Here is a 19,392-nt window from a genome sequence, read left to right on the forward strand (position 1 = left end):
TACCAGGCCATTAATGGAACTGTGTGTTTGTGCAAAACTGAACGTGGACAAAATGAAGGGGCTGGAGGAGCTGCCTCCTACCATACTGATGAAACGCAAGAGAGATTCTGATGGGTCTGGTGGAGAACCTGTTTGATAGATACTTGGAAATGGGAGTGGAGAAGGCCGGCTGTGGTCCCTGTAGTAAGTTATTACTCCATATCCAAGACAGTTTTTGTCATCGATCTCCTTTGTACCCCATGTCCAACCAGAAGGTTTTGTAATAATCTAAATGTCTAGGTCCCTTGTGGCCTTTTCGATATTTCATCACCAAAAACCTTTCACACTGATCACTGGGAAGTTGTCGCTTTATTTACATAATAGCTAATTTAACAATCAATAATAGCAACATATCATGCCAGATTTTATTTCTATATATAGGGGGTCAAGACCTCACGCTTATGGTTTGTCATTGTTAATTCTATATAGCCTAAGTACAGTTGATTTTTACAAATTCTATGGAGCCTGCCAGACAGACCTAGCTTACCCTCTAATTTGTAGCCATCTTGATCAATATGGCTATCATTCTTTTTCTTCTCATCCTCTCCTTCAAGTGTAGCCTGCTGGTAGGAACTCTGCTACTCTAGGGCCAGCAGTGGTGCCAAAGTTATGCTTCCACTATTTCATTCACTTTTTGCAGCTAAGGATCATCTGTGCTTTTCCAATGTCTTCTTTAAGTCTGTTATTGTGTTAGTGGGCACTACACATCCCCTGACTGCATTCCACACCTTTACCACTCTTACCATATTTTCCACCTGTAAGAACTCTGCCCTACACAGTGGGTAAAGTCTACTCTACCGTTCTGTTTATCATTTTCCTAATTGTTGTTTCTAACAGGGCTGCCTTGTAGAACGCGTACCACATTGACTATAAGGAAAGTAAACCTAGTAGCCAAGCAGTTTGTTTGGCTAATCTATTTCTGTATTAATTTGTCCAAATCAGAGCGCACAGCTGGAATGACGAGCAGGTTGGTTTGTTCCAGCGAATCAATAAGTTTGTGCCAGCAAGATAAACATGTTTAGTAGTTCTGTTGCTGGTATCAGTCGGTTTTTCAAAGCATCTGACCAAACAAAAGTCTTCAGTTACAGGTTAGGACAATTCTAATATAAAACTAACTACAGAAAGTGTTTTTAACTTACACATTACACAGAAAAATACCACATATTTCAAGACCATCAAGGACATTTAAATAACAAGATTGAGGAATAATGATGTCAAAAGTTTTAAAAAATCCTTTCAAACATGTCATACATACCCGGAGAAAAATATGGACCACTGTCAAGAAAATTAAGCTCTTGAGTCTGCTATAGGTCACACTACCATGTCTATGCAGTAAGATCTGAAATCTGTGGCCATAGCAAAATGCTAGCGATAATCATGCATACATCAGCACCCAGCGTTTAAAAAAAATGCATGTCTCCTCTACATTCCTCGCAAATTCCCTTTGTGAGATAAAAATATTTACAACATGTGGAATGGCCACTATTGTCTTCTGTCAGGAGCAGATATATACAACCAAATCATGCAAAACATATGCCATGAAAAGACAAGTGGTAAATCCTGAGGTAAGACTGTGCATTAAAGGGATACGCAGGCTGCACCATAACATGCTCAGTTATAAAATGACCCCTCTATAAATACTCCATGTAATGGGATACAAACGTTTAAGTAAACTGCAAATATTGCAAAGATATTTCTTCATAAGAGAAAGCATTACAGGCCTAAGGACAGATGTGTCAAGATTTTTGACAGAAAGGTCTTCATATTCCTTAAATAGTTCTAGCAATATTTTTTTTAAAAAGCTACAAAATGTACATTTTTTTTTAAAGAAAATCCATTGTTTTCTGTGCTTCTGTCCTACCACAGCATCAACAGTATCAAAGTAAAGACAAGACGTTATATATGGATGGATAAAAACAAAATAAACATAGGTATTAGCGTAGTGAAAATCTATCTTTAATTAATTTCACATACTTAGCTTTAAGTTTGGTTTTCTGAATTCTTTTTAAGACAATGGATCTGGCATGTACTGAGATTTTTAGCTGCTGAACAATGCAGAAATCCTATCAGACATGCATCCGTTGTCCACTGCTGGTGCTGTAGGTATTTGAACATTTTTGGAATGCAACCTTTCCGCGAGTTAAGTTGACCACCATGCAGCGACAGTACCCAGCATGCATGGACAGCCTGGCCAAAAGATATCAGGCACTGCCTTTCTTGTGCACTTGTTCCAGTTTCCTTTTCAGGAGGCTATAGTTTTCTCTGGTCCCAGGTGCTACAGGGTCAAGCTTCAGAGAAATTTCGTAGTGTTTCTTGGCTGAATCGAGATTGCCCCAGCGATGATAGAGCACAGCTGAAACAGCAATAAGGAGTTTGCATTAGAGAGAGCTCACCATATTGTGCAATCTTGCCAATCACGTGAAAACAACATTAAAATAGTTTATCTCTATAGTAAGGAAATTTCTGGTAGCACAAGAGATTTTTATGCTCCTTGGGATAGTAGAAGGCTAGAAATACTGAACTTGCTTTATGAAGTATTTTTTTATTAACCTATGATGTATGGAGTTTTAGCAGCATAGTCTGCTGATCTACTGTACAGACACTACTACTATGCATCTATTTCTACTAACAGCTTGCACTTTCACGCCTTTTTTTTAAACTGGCTTTGAATTAAATACACCAGATAGGACAAGATTATTTCATTCATCTGTTTGAATTTAGTAGCCTAAGCTGGGCCCAGTTCCTGAGAGGGCAGGTGTTTACATTGCTATACCATCACCAGAAAAGGTGACTGCATACCTGTAATTGTTTCCTGATGATAGCTACACTCAAAGGCCATATAACCAGTATTGCATGCAAAGTCAGAGGATTAATCTAGAACCTTTTAAAGCATGTATGCATACATGCTTGTGGGCTTCTTGCATATTCAAACATACTGACTTTCAGTTGATTATATAATTTAGCCTAATTAACTTACACATCTGAACTCCCAGATGGAGAGATAGGTAGATAAGAACATAAGAAGTTGCCATAAAGGGTCAGATCGAGGGTCCATCAAGCCTGTTTCCAACAGTGGCTAATCCAGGCTACAAGTATCTGGCAAATGCCCCAACATTAAATAAATCCCATGCTACTAATGCTGGTAATAAGCAGTAGATATTCCCTAAGTCAATTTGATTGATAGTTTATGAACTTCTCTTCCAGGAACTTATTCAAACCTTTTTAAACCCAGCTGCACTACCTGCTTTAACCATATCCTCTGGCAATGAATTCCAGAGCTTAATTGTGTGCTGAGTGAAAAATAATTTTCTCCAATTTGTTTTTAAGGTGCTACTTGCTAACTTCATGGAGTGTCCCCTAGTTCTTCTATTATCTGAAAGAATAAATAATCAATTTATATTTATTCATTGTAGTCTTCTCATGATTTTATAACCTCTATCATATCCCCTCTAAGCCATCTTTTTGCCAAGCTAAACAGCTCTAACCTATTCAGCTTTTCCTCATAGGGGAGTATATTAGACAGGGACTGACTACCAGGCCGATACAGTACAGTTAACCAGCATTTGGACGCGCGTTTTCAACACGCTAGCTTTACCCCTTATTCAGTAAGGGGTAATAGCGTGTCGAAAATGCGCATCCAACCCCCCCGCAACTAATAGCGCCCGCAACATGCAAATACATGTTGATGTCCCTATTGGTTATTCCTGCGCGATACAGAAAGTAAAATGTGCAGCCAAGCCACACATTTTACTTTCAGAAATTAGTGCCTGCCCAAAGGCTGGCATTAATTTCTGCCGGCGCCGGGGAAGTGCACAGAAAAGCAGTAAAAACTGCTTTTCTGTGCACCCTCTGACTTAATATCATGGCGATATTAAGTCGAAGGCCACAAAAGTAAAATAAAAAAAATAAAAAATCAGCCCATGGCCCGCGGGTCGGAAGACGGACGCTCAATTATGCCGGCGTTTGTTTTCCGAACCCGTGGCTGTCAGCGGGTTTGAGAACAGACGCCGGCAAAATTGAGCGTCAGCTGACAGCCGCCGCTCCTGTCAAAAAGGAGGTGCTAGGGACGCGCGCTAGTGTCTCTAGCGCCTCCTTTTACCACGGGCCCTCATTTGCATAGGCCACCCTCCTGAATCGCGCGCCCAGGAGTGTGGCCTGCGCGCTTGCCCGCTCTCCCGTGCGTTTTTCTGAATCGGCCTGAATGTGAAGAAACTTGCTGTACAGTTAGGCCTCTGAAGAATTGAACCCCTGACTGGGCTGTATAAATTGTGACTCTATATATTTAGGCGTTGTTAAGCCTTTTGGCTTCTCTTTACTGTTAAGCTGTCTCCTCTGGAATTTTGTGTGCGAGTGGTGAGACTTTGAGGCCCTCAAGAGATCTGCATTACTGAGCTATTGTAGGGAGAATTAGGATTTCCTATCCCACTTCCCTTCTATGTGTACCGCCATTATTTACCAACGATCTGCTGTCCGTCTGCTTAGAGAATTCATCAAAATGTTTACTTTAGGTCACATTCCGCTGACCTTTTTGAGCCAACACATGTTAGGATCCCTCTCTGCCCTAGGGCTAGAATGCATGGCAAAAAAAACTTAACACAGCATGACTGATGGCTGGGTATTGTCAGGAAAGTCAGACAAAGAACAGATATTCTATATAAACAACCTTACAAAGCAAACACTTCAGTACTGAAAGTAACGCAAGACGTTCATGAAGTGCTAGTGCTCCAGCGCTGAAGTCCTAAGAGTTCTGGACTGCTCTAAGCTTGGCCCAGTTCCTGAGGGGCAGGTGTTTACATTGCTCTACCATCGTATGATATAATCAAACGATCTTAGGGATGCGAGCAGATTTAATTTTACATTGTGTGCGCGTGTATATATATGTATATTTTCTCTGGTTTTGATTTACTTATTCCATACATATACTTACTTGTATCTTATTTTCTATTTCATTTGTATTATTTTTTTCTTGTTTATATCATACCTTATTCTTACGTGCATTGCAATTTTTATTAGTCCTGGATTATTATATATACTCAATTTGTTGGGACAATAAATGTGAAAATCTGCCAAGCACTGTGGAGGGCCCGCGGTAAAAAGAGGCACTAGGGACACTAGCGCCTCCTTTTTGACAGGAGCAGTAGCTGTCAGCGGGTTTGACAGCCAACGCTCAATTTTGCTGGCTGTAATACCCCCAGAGTCACCCGAAGGACTGGCTCCCGGCAAGAAAGGCCTGCAGCTCAGAAATTCGATGTGCAGAACATATCGCCACCAGAACACAGTCTTCAAGGTCAACAACCCTAAGGAAAGGCTATGCAGTGGTTGGAATGTAGGGCCCGCCAAAAATTCTAGCACCAAATTGACTCCACAATGGAACCGGTAACCTCAAAGAAGGCCTAAGATGCTTCACTTCCTTCAAAAAATGTGCCACATCACGATGAGATGACAATGAAACACCATTCGCCAGACCTCTGAAACAGGTGAGAGCCACAATCTACACCTTCAAGGAAAAAGGGTCAATCCTTTATTCAACCCATCCTGCAAAAAATCCAGAATGAGAGGGATCCTAACTGAATGAGGATGAACACTGTGCTCCTCACATCAGGTCTCAAAAACTCTCCAAACCCACACATAAGCCAAGGAAGTGGAGAACTTGTGAGCATGGAGTAAGTTGGCAATCAAGGGCCAAACTGTAAGACAGAATCGAGCTAGATCCTCATGAAGAACCAGTCCCTGCTGCAACAGGTCCATGTGCGGCGGAAGACAAAGGGGGACCTCCACCAGGATTTGTTACAAATCTGCATACCACAGATGCCTGGGCCAGTCCAGCGCAACTGGGAGTAATAGCCCTCTGTGGCCTTTGATCTTGTGAATTATCCTGCCCAGCAAGGGTCATGGAAGAAAGGCATAAAGCATCTAACTTCCGGCCAGACCTGTATGAAAGTGTCTATTCCCAAAGACCATGGATCTCTCCTGCGACTGTAGAATCGAGAAATCTTTGCATTTTGAGAAGTCGCCAGCAGGTCTAGGAAAGGAAGGACCCAGCATTCCACAATCAGCTGAAATGCCTTGGCTGACAACACCCACTCTCCGGGGTCCAGTCTCTCACTGCAGAGAAAGTCTGCTCTTATGTTGTCTTTTCCTGCAATGTGAGAGGTTGAGATCATCTGCAGATGACCTTCTGCCCATTCCATAAGATGGTCTATTTCCTGCGACTCTTGCTGGCTCTTGATATAGGCCACCACTGTCACGTTGTCCAACACGTGAACCACTTGATTCCGCAGCCTGTGGCTGAACTGCAAGCATACCAGCTGTACTGCCCAGGCCTCCAGGTGATTGATGTTCTAGCGGGACTCTTCAGTATTCCAATACCCTTGGGCCATTAACTCCAGACAATGAGCCCCCCCAACCATGGAGACTCGCATCTGTCGTGAGTACCAACCAGGTCAGAGGACATGGGAACTCCCTTTCTCAGATGATCCTCCTGCAACCACCACTGGAGATGGGAGATTTCCATTGGCAAGTGGATCTAATCCCCACAGTCCTGAGATTGTTGGTTTAAATGAGATAGCAGAGAGCACTGAAGAGGACATATATGCGCCCTTGCTCATGACACCACTTCCATGGTACCAACCATCAAGTTGAGCACCTGTAGATATGACCACACCCTCGGGTGTGGGTGTTCATCAACTGACACACTTGAGAAATCAATTTCTGGATCTGAACTTCCGGTAGGAAAACTCTGTCCTGTCCTGTGTTGAACCAGAACCCAGATATTCCGACTGGGATGGTTGAAGATTGCTTTTCGTCAGGTTCACCACTCAACCGAGCTCCAGCAATAAGGAGATCACCTTGTGGGTCACCAAGCAGCTCTCTTCCTGAGATCGTTCACTATCCTTTCCTTCAGCAGAGATTCCCTTAATTTTCCCACCACTGAAGTGAGGCTAAGCGGCCTGTAGTTTCCAGTCTCCTCACTGATACCACTCTGATGTAGCAGGATCACCACCGCTCCTCTCCAGTCATGCGGCACCACTCCCACATCCAGGGATCTATTCAACAGGAGCTCTGACAGTATCCTAGGATGTACCTCATCTGGCCCCATGACGTTGTCCACTTTCAGTTTTCCTAGTTCTTCCCATACATTCTCTTCTGTAAATGGAGTTTCATCCACCCCACTCCCATCTACAGGTTTGTCAACCAGCAATGGCCCTTCTCCAGGGTCTTCTTTAGTGAATACTGAACTGAAGTTTAATATTTCTGCCATTTCATCATCATACATTGCTCCCCATCACCTTTTAATTTCACTATACCACTTTGGGCCTCCCTTCTTTGTCTGATATATTTGAAAAATGATTTTTCACCTCGCTTTACCACTTTGGCAATCCTTTTCTCCACTTGACCGTTTGCTTTCCTGATTTCTTTCTTTGTTCCCCTCAGTTTCACTAGATATTTTTCCCTGTGTTCCTTTATATTCTTGCACACTATTCTTTTTGCCTGAATTTTTTCCCGCCACTCCCTTGGAAAACCCAATCAGTTTATTTTTCCTCTTACTTTTCTGGCACATAGATCTGTTGCCTTTGTAATAGCTCCTTTTAATTTGGTCCACTGTTGTTACGAGAGTTGAGTGAATGGGAAGTAATACAGTTTAAAGCTTTGACAAAGGCATCACTGCTGAACAATGTCAAACTTGTGGTAATTCAGTTATCCTAAAGTGGATTGCTATGTATTTCTCCATGTATAGTATGAATAGTATCACAGTTAGTCATGAAATTACTTGAAAATGTTTCACTACACTACATATTAAAGCAATAAAATCTAATAAACTTACACCCTAGAACAATTTGCCATTATTGCATAAAATGTTCTTACCTAGATTACCATGGTAACTTGCTGTATTTGGGTTGGCTTTGATAGCCTTGAGAAACAAGACCTCAGATTCCTGAATAAGTTAAAAGAAAAATGTATAAATTAGAACATTTCAAAGCAATGCATCTGCAGCAAAGACTCGCTGTACATAAAAATCAACGTCTCTCTCAAATGGAAAATCAAACTTTATCTAGTACACACAAAATTGGAAATAAGAGTACACTCACATGGAGAGCACAGGATCATATAAATACACCTTAATGTATCCATCTTAGAGGTATAAAATGCAAAATTGCTTACAGATAACACATTTTCTGAACACAGCAGACTATGGTCATATAAACATCACAAGACCACATGTGGTCCTGATTGAACGGACTTCCAGAGCTTTCTGGAAAAGTATAAAAAAGTCTTTTTCCAGACATAGTTGGGAGTTTCTAGGCAGAAACAGCAGCAGCAGCCCCAAAGGCCACCTCAGTTTATGGTTAGCAAAGCTGTGAATGGGACAGAACTCCCGCCAGGATGAAAATGGGTTTGTACGACTAATGATCTGCTGTCTTTGGATATTACCCGTTAGAGGGAAATAACTTTTTTGTCTGAAACCCCCCCCCCCCCCAAAACAGATCAACCAGTCACACACATGGGGTTTTCTACTTAAGCAGTTTCATCAATTAAAGGAGAAAACCTTAGCAACATCTGCCAATGTAAATTCACTGGCTGCGTCATTATGATGTTTGTTGGTATGTACGCTTGATATGATTTTTATGAACATTTTTTATTGTACTTCATTGTGAAAGGTAGAGTGTGTAGAGTATAAAACTTTTAACACAAAAATAAACAATATAAATAACCTGAAAAACTTGTTTTTGTGGGTGAAATCCCTTCTGAATTTTGTTCTTTTTAAGGAACATAGATAACAGGGTAGCCAACCCAAAAACCATAAAAATGAGGAAGTAGTTTGGCTTTAGCTTTACAGTCTATACTTGGCATCCTGATAGGAGCCTGCATCTAAACAATAATGAGATGTCAATCTGTGGCCTGAACTCTGTGTCATAACCTTGCAAATCTCAGTGGAGGTGGATTTCAGATGGTGAAGTTTGCTGCTATGGCCCTTGCGTCATGGGCCTTGATGTTTCTAAGATCAAACGTGCTTGGAAAAAAACAGAAAGAGATGCAATCTACTAGCCAATTAGAAATTATGCATTTTCTTATTTTTTTTTTTACTGCAGAATCTTGCTTGTTAGTATGAAAGGAAACAAAAGCTGGGTGCACAATCCTAAGGGCTTTAGTCTGCTTCAGATAGCAGGTGACAACGCTTTTCCAGCTCAGACAGTGGAAAGATGTTTTGCCATTATTGGCAGGATACTGCTTAAGGTGGAAATCCGACACCAGCATAGGCAGAAATGTAGAATGCATGTGAAGCCCTGATAAATTGTGATGAAATCTAATGTAAGATGAGTTTGCCACTACAGCCTGGAGCTCACCGATTCTGTGAAGTGACTGCCACAAAGAAAATGAAATTTTAGGCCAGGTCACAAGAGGTCAGAAGCTTAAATGGGGTTTTCATTAGCTGTGTTATAATGGATCTCCCATGACACAATGGAAAGTTTGATGAGAGGCTTCAATTGAAGCAAATCCCTTATAAATCTAACAATTTGAGGTTTCACAGAAATGGGATTTCCTTCTAAATGATGGTGGTATGCATCAATCACATTAAGATGAACTCTGAGTTGGTTCTGAGACCAGATATGTAGGACATATCCAATTTTTGTGTCAGAGAGGAAAACAAATCTAGGGCTCTGCCTTCACTCCAGAAGGCAAACCTCCTCCATCTGAAAACACTAATCTTCCAACAATGTTTTTGAGACACAGAAGGAGTTCAAAGAAGAGCTTGCTTACATGGAGCTAGGTATAGTCCTGGGGGAATTCTGCGCTAGCGTGGAGCACAGAATCTGTGCAGAACTCCCCTCCTGCACAGAAATTCCATTTCCAGTGCAGATTTTGGCAAGATCAAGCAGGCCCCAGCGAGCCATGAGTGAAGGCTGTCCCACTCGGAGCGAAGAAGGAGCAGGCCCTGGCATGTTGCGAGTGGAGCCCATCACGCTTGTGACAAAGATGAAGCAGGCCCATGGCATGCCATGAGCAGAGGCCATCCTACTCACGACGAAAAAGGAGCAGGCCCCTGGTGTGCCATGAGTGGAGGCCATCTCACTTGCAGTGAAGGAGGAGCAGGCCCCTGGTGTGCCATGAGTGGAGGCCATCTCACTTGCAGTGAAGGAGGAGCAGGCCCCTGGTGTGCCATGAGTGGAGGCCATCTCACTTGCAGTGAAGGAGGAGCAGGCCCCTGGTGTGCCATGAGTGGAGGCCATCTCACTTGCAGTGAAGGAGGAGCAGGCCCCTGGTGTGCCATGAGTGGAGGCCATCTCACTTGCAGTGAAGGAGGAGCAGGCCCCTGGTGTGCCATGAGTGGAGGCCATCTCACTTGCAGTGAAGGAGGAGCAGGCCGTCCTGCTCACAGCGAAAATGGAGCAGGCCCTGAGATAAAATCCCTGGTAGGATAATTCTGACTGCCATGGACTACAAGAAGGAGGAGATTTAGGACATGAAAACGTGCTGATATATGGAGAGCTTCAATGCTCTTCTAAGCATGCGAGGTATAATCTGTAACTGTTATGAGCTGTTTTCAATTACAATTGAATAACAGTTTACAAAAAATTCTCATTTTCCCGTCTGTAGAGCAGACATCAGAGTGGGAGGCTGGCTATTTCCTCTGGATCCAATCGAAAGCTAGACTGTGTGCGGTGTGGAGTTCTTCTGTTTAAATTGGCAAGTCCTTGAGCTTTGGAACCCTCTCTGAATAGGTCTCTGGTAACATCGCTGCTGAAGAATAAACTGATTCCTAGGAAATTCATTCTGGACACTCCACGATGCCGAAGAAGTTACAAAGGAGGCAATATGAGGTTCATCATTTCCATAGCATGGCACGTCATCAAGTCTATCGTGCATATTCAAAGAGGCCTGAAGACTGCAGCCTTAGCTATGGTAAAAATTCTGAGTGCTATTTGACAAACATTGTAGGCGGTATAAATGATATATTTTTCACATTCCTTCCCTGTGCCTAAAAGGTTGTGAAACTTGTCCTGTTTCTCTTGAACTAAAAATGTGGCAAATTCTGTGAATTCCTCCCAAATGGTTTGCAAGTATTATATCCTACAGATCTAATGTAGGGCTATAGCATAGCATTCTGCCTCTTTCTTGGCTTTTTTAGGGCAAATATAACAACTACACTGTGATATGGCTTTATGGACCTTGCCAAATCCAGGAGGTACTTGGACATAGTATTTTGTGTTTGTTTCTTATGAACAGGAAGTATAATATGGGTAGGCTCTCACATCCGCTGGCATCCATCTTTGAAGAGAGGGTTGACAGGTATTGCTACCAACTTTTTAAGGGCACACAAATAATTGAGAAGGCCATGTAAAGGGGTCCAGTTTCCATTCTCTGCATAAAACCTGGGTAGGCAAGGTCTTTAGTTGGGCAGCAGTGCCCTGTTGGTTGTGGAGAAAGCTCTGAATGGAGGTATGGAGATTCATTCTCTGCAGAACTATTCTTATTAGACTCAAAATGAGCGGTGCCCCAGAATGCCACTGATTCTGATTCTAAAATATGAGGATCTAAGGAGATCGGAGAGTGCACGAGCTACCATGTTTGATACAGGTGTCGATGCTATTGGAACTGGTTCTGGTGGAGGGGGTTTAGCAGTGGGTCTTTTGAGGGACCCATTGGAGTCAACGCAATGTGTAAATCTTCACCTTCACAGCATATTGAGCTTTTTAATTCTCCTGTCCAAATCAGTTCCAAACAATACTATTAGCAGCATTGGGCTTGAAGAAGGCTGAATATTCTCAATTGCCCTTCTGAAGTGTGACAAAGTACTCTGATAGGTCTGTTTGAAATCCATGTGGAGCTGCCTCAGTCTGGGGAAATAAGGTGATTGCCAAGTATACTTGCTTTGAAACCTCCAAAACATCTGAGCTCATGTATCATCATGTAGATACCCCCACTTTGGGCTCAATACCACCTTTTAGAATCCTTGTCGTGACTCGAGCAGACGGATAGAGATATGATTTGACTTTTGTGCCCAATCTGAAGTCCACTTTAGTAAGAACTGGTCACCAATGCAATCACTGTGGACCCTGTGCAAGGCCAGCGCCTTGGAACCAGAATTAAGCTCACTGCTAAAGGAAGGCTCAAGCTGATGTCATTCTGGGCAACATCCTTGTGCAGATCTCACAGGCATTGTGGCCTTTTTCCCCCAAACATTCTGTAGCACATGCTTTGATGGTTGATGATAGACATCATCTGTGTGCATGTGCAGCAGAGAATAAATCTGCTAGCCTTCTGGTGAAGAAAACTAATGTAGATAAATCAAAAGCCAAAATAATTTTTCATTATACGAGACAACTAAAGAACAAAAGAAATGGTCTGTAATGCTGAAAAAAATGAAACAGTAAAGTAAAAAAAACAAATTAAAGAAATGTTCAAACTACTGCAAAACTTGACTATGGAAGAGAGGTTGAAACTGAAGCAAAAAAAACCCCAAAACTGCTGAAGAGAGAGAAATTTGGCTGCAGCGTTGATGTCTCATTTGATATCAGTGGATAAAGAAAAAAATGACACGTTTCCAGAAAGCTCCAGATATCCATTCTGTCGGGGCCACACATGGTCCCATGTTACCAACTGATTTGCTTGTCTTCAGGGACAGGATTATTCTCTGATGTGGATTCATACTTGCGCTTCCTTCAAGAGGCAGATCTTATTGCCACAAATAACTCATTTGCATACTCATAAGTAAACTAGCTTGATACCTATTTAATTAAAATCAGAAGTTAAAGCCTATAAACTTCTGTTTTAAACTCTCTCTGAACTAAGGTCTTAAAAATGTATACAAATCTTTGCAAACGAGAAGTCAATGTTGAGCTATAAGTAGACAGAGCAAGATATCCAGATAAACTTAAACCAGATATTGAGTGGCATGACCATGCTACTGAATATATTTGGTTAAAATAACTTTAGAACTGCTTTGTATCATGACCAGACTTATGAATACTGGCATTATCCAGTTAAGTCTGGCCTACTCCAAAATGTCAGCAGAACATCTATGACTTATCAGTTAAGTTTTATCAGGCAAAAAGAAATTACCTGCATAAGTCAGAGGTGGCTGACATGGAGGGAAATTCAAATCTCACTTTTTGTCCTGCTAAATCGCAAATGCAGCCAGACAAATCGTTTGAATAAGTATCTCATAGTTTTCTCATACATTGTTAAGTATTAAAAATAATTTGTAATTGCAGTGTTCCTTGTTAAATCTTAAAAACCTTCACAAATTAGAATGATATTTGAGAATAAGTAAGAACATTTTTGCATGCTAAATACATTTTATGTCTTTTGCTGGATATCATCAGCTGTTGAAAAATACACACCTTGTATTTCTGGGATTTTCCCAGTACATTTGCCAAGGAAAACATAAGCGAATGGTCATTGGGAAGTAACTCCAGGGCCTCTTTGCCAACTGCCTCTGCCTGTGCTAAGTTACCTGAATGAAAGCAGGGGGTGGAGATACAAAAAGAAAGTTTCACATAGGAAATGGTTTTTATAATTAATACTCTCTTTTTTTCAATTCTGACCTTCCTGCCTGGGTGCTGCTGCTCGCTTTGCTGAATGAGGGACTCACATGGAAGCCTCTTTTGAGGTTAAACCTTTCTGTAGCACTGAAGTGCTAGAACTTCGTCCTGTAGTGGCGACTCTCCTCCTATCTCCTGAATGAGTCTTTTCAATAAAGTACTCCTACCTTGCCTTCCAGGAAATCTGAACAAGGGTCTCTTGAATTGTTGCAAATAGTTCTGCAAACTATAGCACAGCATCGATAGGAGATATTTTAATGTAATCCTTCCATAACAAATAAAGTGCATTCACATTGTAATTATTATTCAATATACAGTGCAACTACATAAAACTAAGATTTCAATATAACAGGATTCTCCTTCCATCGGAGGAGTTTGCATACTGCATATTTGTACTTCACATAAATAAATGTATGCTTCTTTCTAAAAAAAAGTCATCATAGCTCCCATTCACGCATTCTCATACTATTTTCATGAAGTTCACACGCCAACAACAGTATCAGAATTGGATTGCATATTACTTCAACAGCATGGTGCAAGTTAAAATCCACGCCCCTGATGAATACAAGCATTTCTGCAGTTCTTTTGGCAACCAGAGTGTCGCTCTTTACCTGTAAGAGATGTTCTTGATGCTATAGCAGAGCAATGAGCCACACAGATGATCCATGTGACTCTGTCTTGTGCTGGAATGGAGGATCATTTCAGAACCTTCTAGTAAAACTTTCTAGGATGGGTGATGATTTCTATTCACCAGACTTGTGGCTAAACTACTAAATCAGTGGTTCCCAACCTGTGGTCTGGCGGACTCCTAGGGGTCAGCCAGACCTTACCAGGGGGTCCGCGAACTGCCTGCGCCAAGAAAAAGGCCCGACAGACCGCCATGGACCCCCCATCCTTTGGCAGCTGTAAAAAAAGAAGGACTAACAGGCTGCTGTGCACCCCATCTGCCGAAGGAGGCTGCAGGCCGCTGGTACACCCCATCTCATTGGCAGCAAAAGACTGGAGGAGGCCATGGGCTGCCAGTGCACCTCATCTTGCTGGTGGCAGATGACTGAAGGAGGCCACAGGGCCACTGGTATACCCCATCTCGCCAGCAGGAGGCTGCGAGGCCACCAGCTCACCCACCAGCAACCTCAGTGAGCCACGGGGCCCCCCTCTGCACCCCCTCCAGCACAGACTCCAGGAAAAAGAGAGGGAACGGCCCAGGTGTGAATGAGAGAGAGAGAACTTGTATGTATGTATATGTGTGTGTGAATGAGAGGGAGCATGTGAATGAGAGAGAGGGAATGTGTGTGTGTGAGCATGTGCATGAGAGACAGCATGTATTTATGAGAAAGAGGGAGTGTGTATGTGTGAGAGAGCAGGTGTATATGAATGAGCGAGAGCCGACCTGTGCTCCTCCTCGATCTTCGAGACCGAATTAAGTAGAAGATTTCCACCTTACCTTGTCTTCGGCGCTGATCCAAACCTTTTTTAAACCTAACTGCACTAACTACATCCTCTGGCAACAAATTCCAGAGCTTAACCATGCGCTGAGTGAAGAAGAATTTTTTCCAATTACTTTTGAATGTGCTATTTACTAACTTCATGGAGTGCCCCCTAGTCCTTCTATTATCCGAAAGAGTAAATAACCAATTCACATTTACCCGTTCCATCATATCCCTCCTCAGCTTTCTCTTCTCCAAGCTGAACAGCCCTAACCTCTTCAGCCTTTCCTCATACGGGAGCTGTTCCATTCCCCTTAACATTTTGGTAGCCCTTCTCTGTACCTTCTCCATCGCAACTATATCTTTTTTGAGATGCGGCGACCAGAATTGTACACAGTATTCAAGGTGCGGTCTCACCATGGAGCGATACAGAGGCATTATGACATTTTCCGTTCTATTAACCATTCCCTTCCTAATAATTCCTAACATTCTATTTGCTTTTTTGACTGCTGCAGCACACTAAGCCGAAGATTTCAATGTGTTATCCACTATGAAGCCTTTTTCCTGGGTGGTAGCTCCTAATATGGAACCTAACATCGTGTAACTACAGGAAGGGTTATTTTTCCTTAGAATGCTTGTTGGTCTGGAATTAGGGGGGGTCTTTTATACAGAAAAGCTGACCTTTTAAAATAATTAACAGGTAGAGGTCAATTGTTAGGGAACTAACTTTCATCTGTGTAAACTTATTTATTTGGCGTTTTTCTATACCGGCATTCAAGATTAGAATCACATCATGCTGGTTTGCATTAAACAAAGGGTGTAAATTAAAATAAATAACCGAACAGAACTGTAAGAAGTGAAATGAAAAAACTCTGAAGTTACAATAAAACAGGTTGTTAAAACTGGGTGGAGGAAAGTCTAAAGGAACTTAACAGTAAGAGCCGTTATTTGCAGTATTATACGAATGTCTGATTGTGCTTGTCATTAATATACGATTCAAATAGGGTCTGGAAAGGCTTGTTTGAACAACCATGTCTTAAGCCTTTTTCTGAATGTTAGAAGGCACGGTTCTTGACGAAGTTCCGGAGGAATGGAGTTCCATAGCGCTGGTCCTGCTGTAGAGAAAGCCCGGTCTCTAAATGATATATGTTGAGAGGTTTTGGCATGGGGGACATGTAGTGATGAGTCTCTGTAAGCTTCTCTAGTAGGTCTGGAGGAACTATGTTTACTGAAAGGGATTTGTAGGTTTATCATTTTGGTTTATCAACTTGGAGCTTCCATAGCACAGGTGTTAAATACTCAATGCAAGCCACATTTTTCAGTTTTTAATTTTATTTAACAAAATGCAGAGAAATAATGAATTTTGATTTTGAAAATGTAATTTAAGAGCATACTGGTTTGCAATAAATATACTATCTGGAACCATTTGTGTAAGTGTTATTTGTAATCTACTCAAATCTGTTGACTTTGAGGGGGGGGGGTGTTGAATACTTTTGTAAGCCATTGGTATATATTTATCTTTTCATTTTAAGTTATATTATGCCTTGCAAGACACTTCACATTCATATACTGTAGGAATTCCCCTATCCCCAGAGGCCTTACAAGGCCCTCATTGGCTAAGCATTGTTCCCCACAGACACAGAATGGGAGAAAAGCCTTCGTACATCAGGCCCTAAGTTTGTACCTGCGGCAATAGAGAGTGAAGTGACTTGTCCAAGGTTACAAAGACTGAACTTATGCATCTGGCTAAGTTCCCCTGCAAGGATGTTCCTTCTCTATGTAGATTGAAGGATATCAGCTTCCAATTTCCATTAATATGAGAAATGTGGATGGGATTTTTGATACCACTCTACCCTTGCATCCACATATTAAGACAGTTGTACAGAATGCTTTTTATAAGATGTGCATTTTGCGTAACCTACATCCCTTATTGCCATTAGATCATTTCCACTCAAAAGGTATAAGCCATGGTGATCAATGGCCTTGATTATTTTAATACGGTGTACCTGGGTTTCAAGCAATTACCTCACAAGCTCTACAGCTTATTCCGAATGCAGCAGCGTGGCCGATTGTGGCTACTCCAAGTTGGATACCTATTATTCCAATCTTGTGGCTCCCTACATTGGCTTCCAATTATCTGGAAGATTAGATTTAAAATGTTATTATTGGTGTTTAACGTGTTGTATGAACCCCCTCCTCCCTCACTGTGTGCTGTGATTAGATGGCTCTGAGATCTCCACAGCAACAGCCCCCCTCCCTTAACCTGACAGTGCCGGGAGAAGACAGGGCGAGGGAAAGAAACCGGGGACACAGATAAAAGGGGAAGGGCAGAGAAAGGATAATACACATATGGGGGACATGATGGGAGGGGAAAGACAGAGGGGACGTGGAGGGAAGGATGGGGTACAGGGGATGAAAGGGAGATACACACATGGGGACAAGGTGGAGAGAGAGGAGTAACAGGGAAGGGAGAAACAGAAGAGGCACAAGAGATGGAGAAGAGAGAGAGAAGAGGGATATGGGAGAGAAAAAGAGGTGGTACTGTGGAGGAAAGGGAGAGTGAGATAGGAGGGCTCAGGGAGGGAGAAAGTCATAAGGAGGGTGCGGGCTCGAGCCAGGAAGGCATAACAGGCAAGGTGAACAGAGGTGAGAGGAAACAGAGCAAATTGATAAATGGCATAAAAGAGAGATAAAAGGCTGGGAAGGGTTAAAGAAAAGCAGGCGAAAGCTGATTGGTGGGAGATACTGGAGAAGAAGGGCTGGGTTGATGTGACAGAAGAATAAGAAAGGAGATACAGGGGGAAAAGGTAAATAAATAGATGAGAAACTATAGAATGAGAAAAGTAAAGTAATGGAAGAGAGAGAGATGGGGAGAAGTGGAATGGAGGATAAATGTCAGCTGTAGGGGAGAGAGCTGAGAAAGGAAGAAAAGTCATAAAAGAGAGAAGTAAAAAATAGAAAGAAAAGCAGGAAAAACGAGTCAAGAAAAGCCAGATGAAAAAGTAGAGAACAATATAAGGAGAAAGAAGTAAAAGTGTTTTTTTATGTTCATATTAATTATCTGATACATTTGAGGAAGGTTTTTCATGATGTATGTTTTTTATTTTTATTCTAGACATGGTCAGTGGTCTCGTTTATTTAGCTTTATGTAAAGTGTGTTGCCCATACTGTAACCATTGCTTCTCTCCCCCACAGTCTCCCTGAAATCTATAATCCACACTTGGGCTGGATGTAGAGAGGAGAACTGGAAGGTGCAGAGAGAGAAAAAAAAAAACCGGAGTGAGGGAGAAATTATTTTGTAACTTTTTGCTTTCCTCCTCCTTATTTTAATCATTATGCATAATGCTTTGGCATCACATATAAGAGAAAGACGCTGGCTGTGCATGTGTGTATGAGAGAGGAGGCTGTGTGCTTTGTGTATTTGGGACCTGGAATTGATACGCTCTTTGGGATCTGCTGGCAGTTTGTGGCCCAGATTGGCCTCTATTGGAGACAGGATGCTGGGCTTGATGGACCTTTGGCTCTGAGCCAGCATTTGCACATCTTAAATCTTCTAAAGACTTTATATTCCAACTTTGCCATTTGTGATCACAAGAAAAAAAGAATGTACTCCGAGTCCCTTCTCACAGGCACTTGAGATATGTGAAACCTGAGAAAGAACCTTTGCAGGCAGAGCGCTGACATTATGGAATGCATTGCCTGAGGGTTTCAGAGTTGAGTTCTGTATTAAAACATTTTGAAAAAGATTAAAGAGGTTATTCTTTGTCCAGGTCTTTGGGGAGTACTAGTATGTGCTGGACCAAGAGTTAATCAGGTGTTTTTAGTTAACATCTTAGCTAGGACTGATCAGTCTGATAACAATCTTAGCAATTGTTGTTCTGTTAGTACACCAATGTCTATGATGTCTATTGTTTTGACCTTGGTCTATCATTTTTTAAAAATATATTTTATGGATGTTTAATTTTTAAGTTTTAGATACTGCAGGCAAGAAATATTTCAAACAAATAAATAAACAAATAAATAAATAAATAAATGTTCCACAGCAGGATTTGAACCTTGGGTTCCTTGGTTTGCAACCTGATGCTCTAACTTCTAGGCTATTCCTCCCATTTCTGCCATGTCAGTCATTCTTCTCTCTATTGACACCAAAAAGATATTCAATAGAGTTGAATGAGCTTATTTTTTTTTTAAGTTAATGGAAAGACAAGTTTGGACAGGGATTTTTAAATATGGTTAAAGCCCTAAATAGTTTATAGATTACATAATTTCTACATCTACCATTAGCTGATCCAGGGTAAAAAGGGCACTAAGGGAAAATTAAATTAATTCTTTGCTTTGGTCTTTACTGAGGAAGATGAAAGGCAGACACTCATGCCAGG

At 41.7% G+C, this 19,392-nt stretch overlaps 1 protein-coding gene across 6 annotated transcripts in view; it reads right to left on the reverse strand.

The window, feature by feature from the left end:
* Positions 1-331: 331 nt before the first annotated feature.
* The window catches only part of LOC115082067 (protein O-mannosyl-transferase TMTC4-like), an 84,117-nt gene continuing 65,056 nt past the window's right edge, over positions 332-19,392 (reverse strand). For 5 of the 6 annotated variants that reach the window (XM_029586328.1, XM_029586329.1, XM_029586332.1 and 2 more), the window contains 3 exons: positions 13,386-13,498; positions 7,906-7,975; positions 332-2,392 (listed from right to left, as the gene is read on the reverse strand). In XM_029586328.1, the coding sequence (XP_029442188.1) occupies positions 2,241-2,392; positions 7,906-7,975; positions 13,386-13,498 (335 nt within the window). In that variant the 3' untranslated portion in view covers positions 332-2,240. Of the gene's footprint in view, positions 2,393-7,905; positions 7,976-13,385; positions 13,499-19,392 lie in introns of those variants that run through there. The other variant, XR_003854065.1, reaches the window with a different exon arrangement.

The sequence above is a fragment of the Rhinatrema bivittatum genome, unplaced genomic scaffold (genome assembly GCF_901001135.1).
Source record: "Rhinatrema bivittatum unplaced genomic scaffold, aRhiBiv1.1, whole genome shotgun sequence".
NCBI lineage: Eukaryota > Metazoa > Chordata > Amphibia > Gymnophiona > Rhinatrematidae > Rhinatrema > Rhinatrema bivittatum.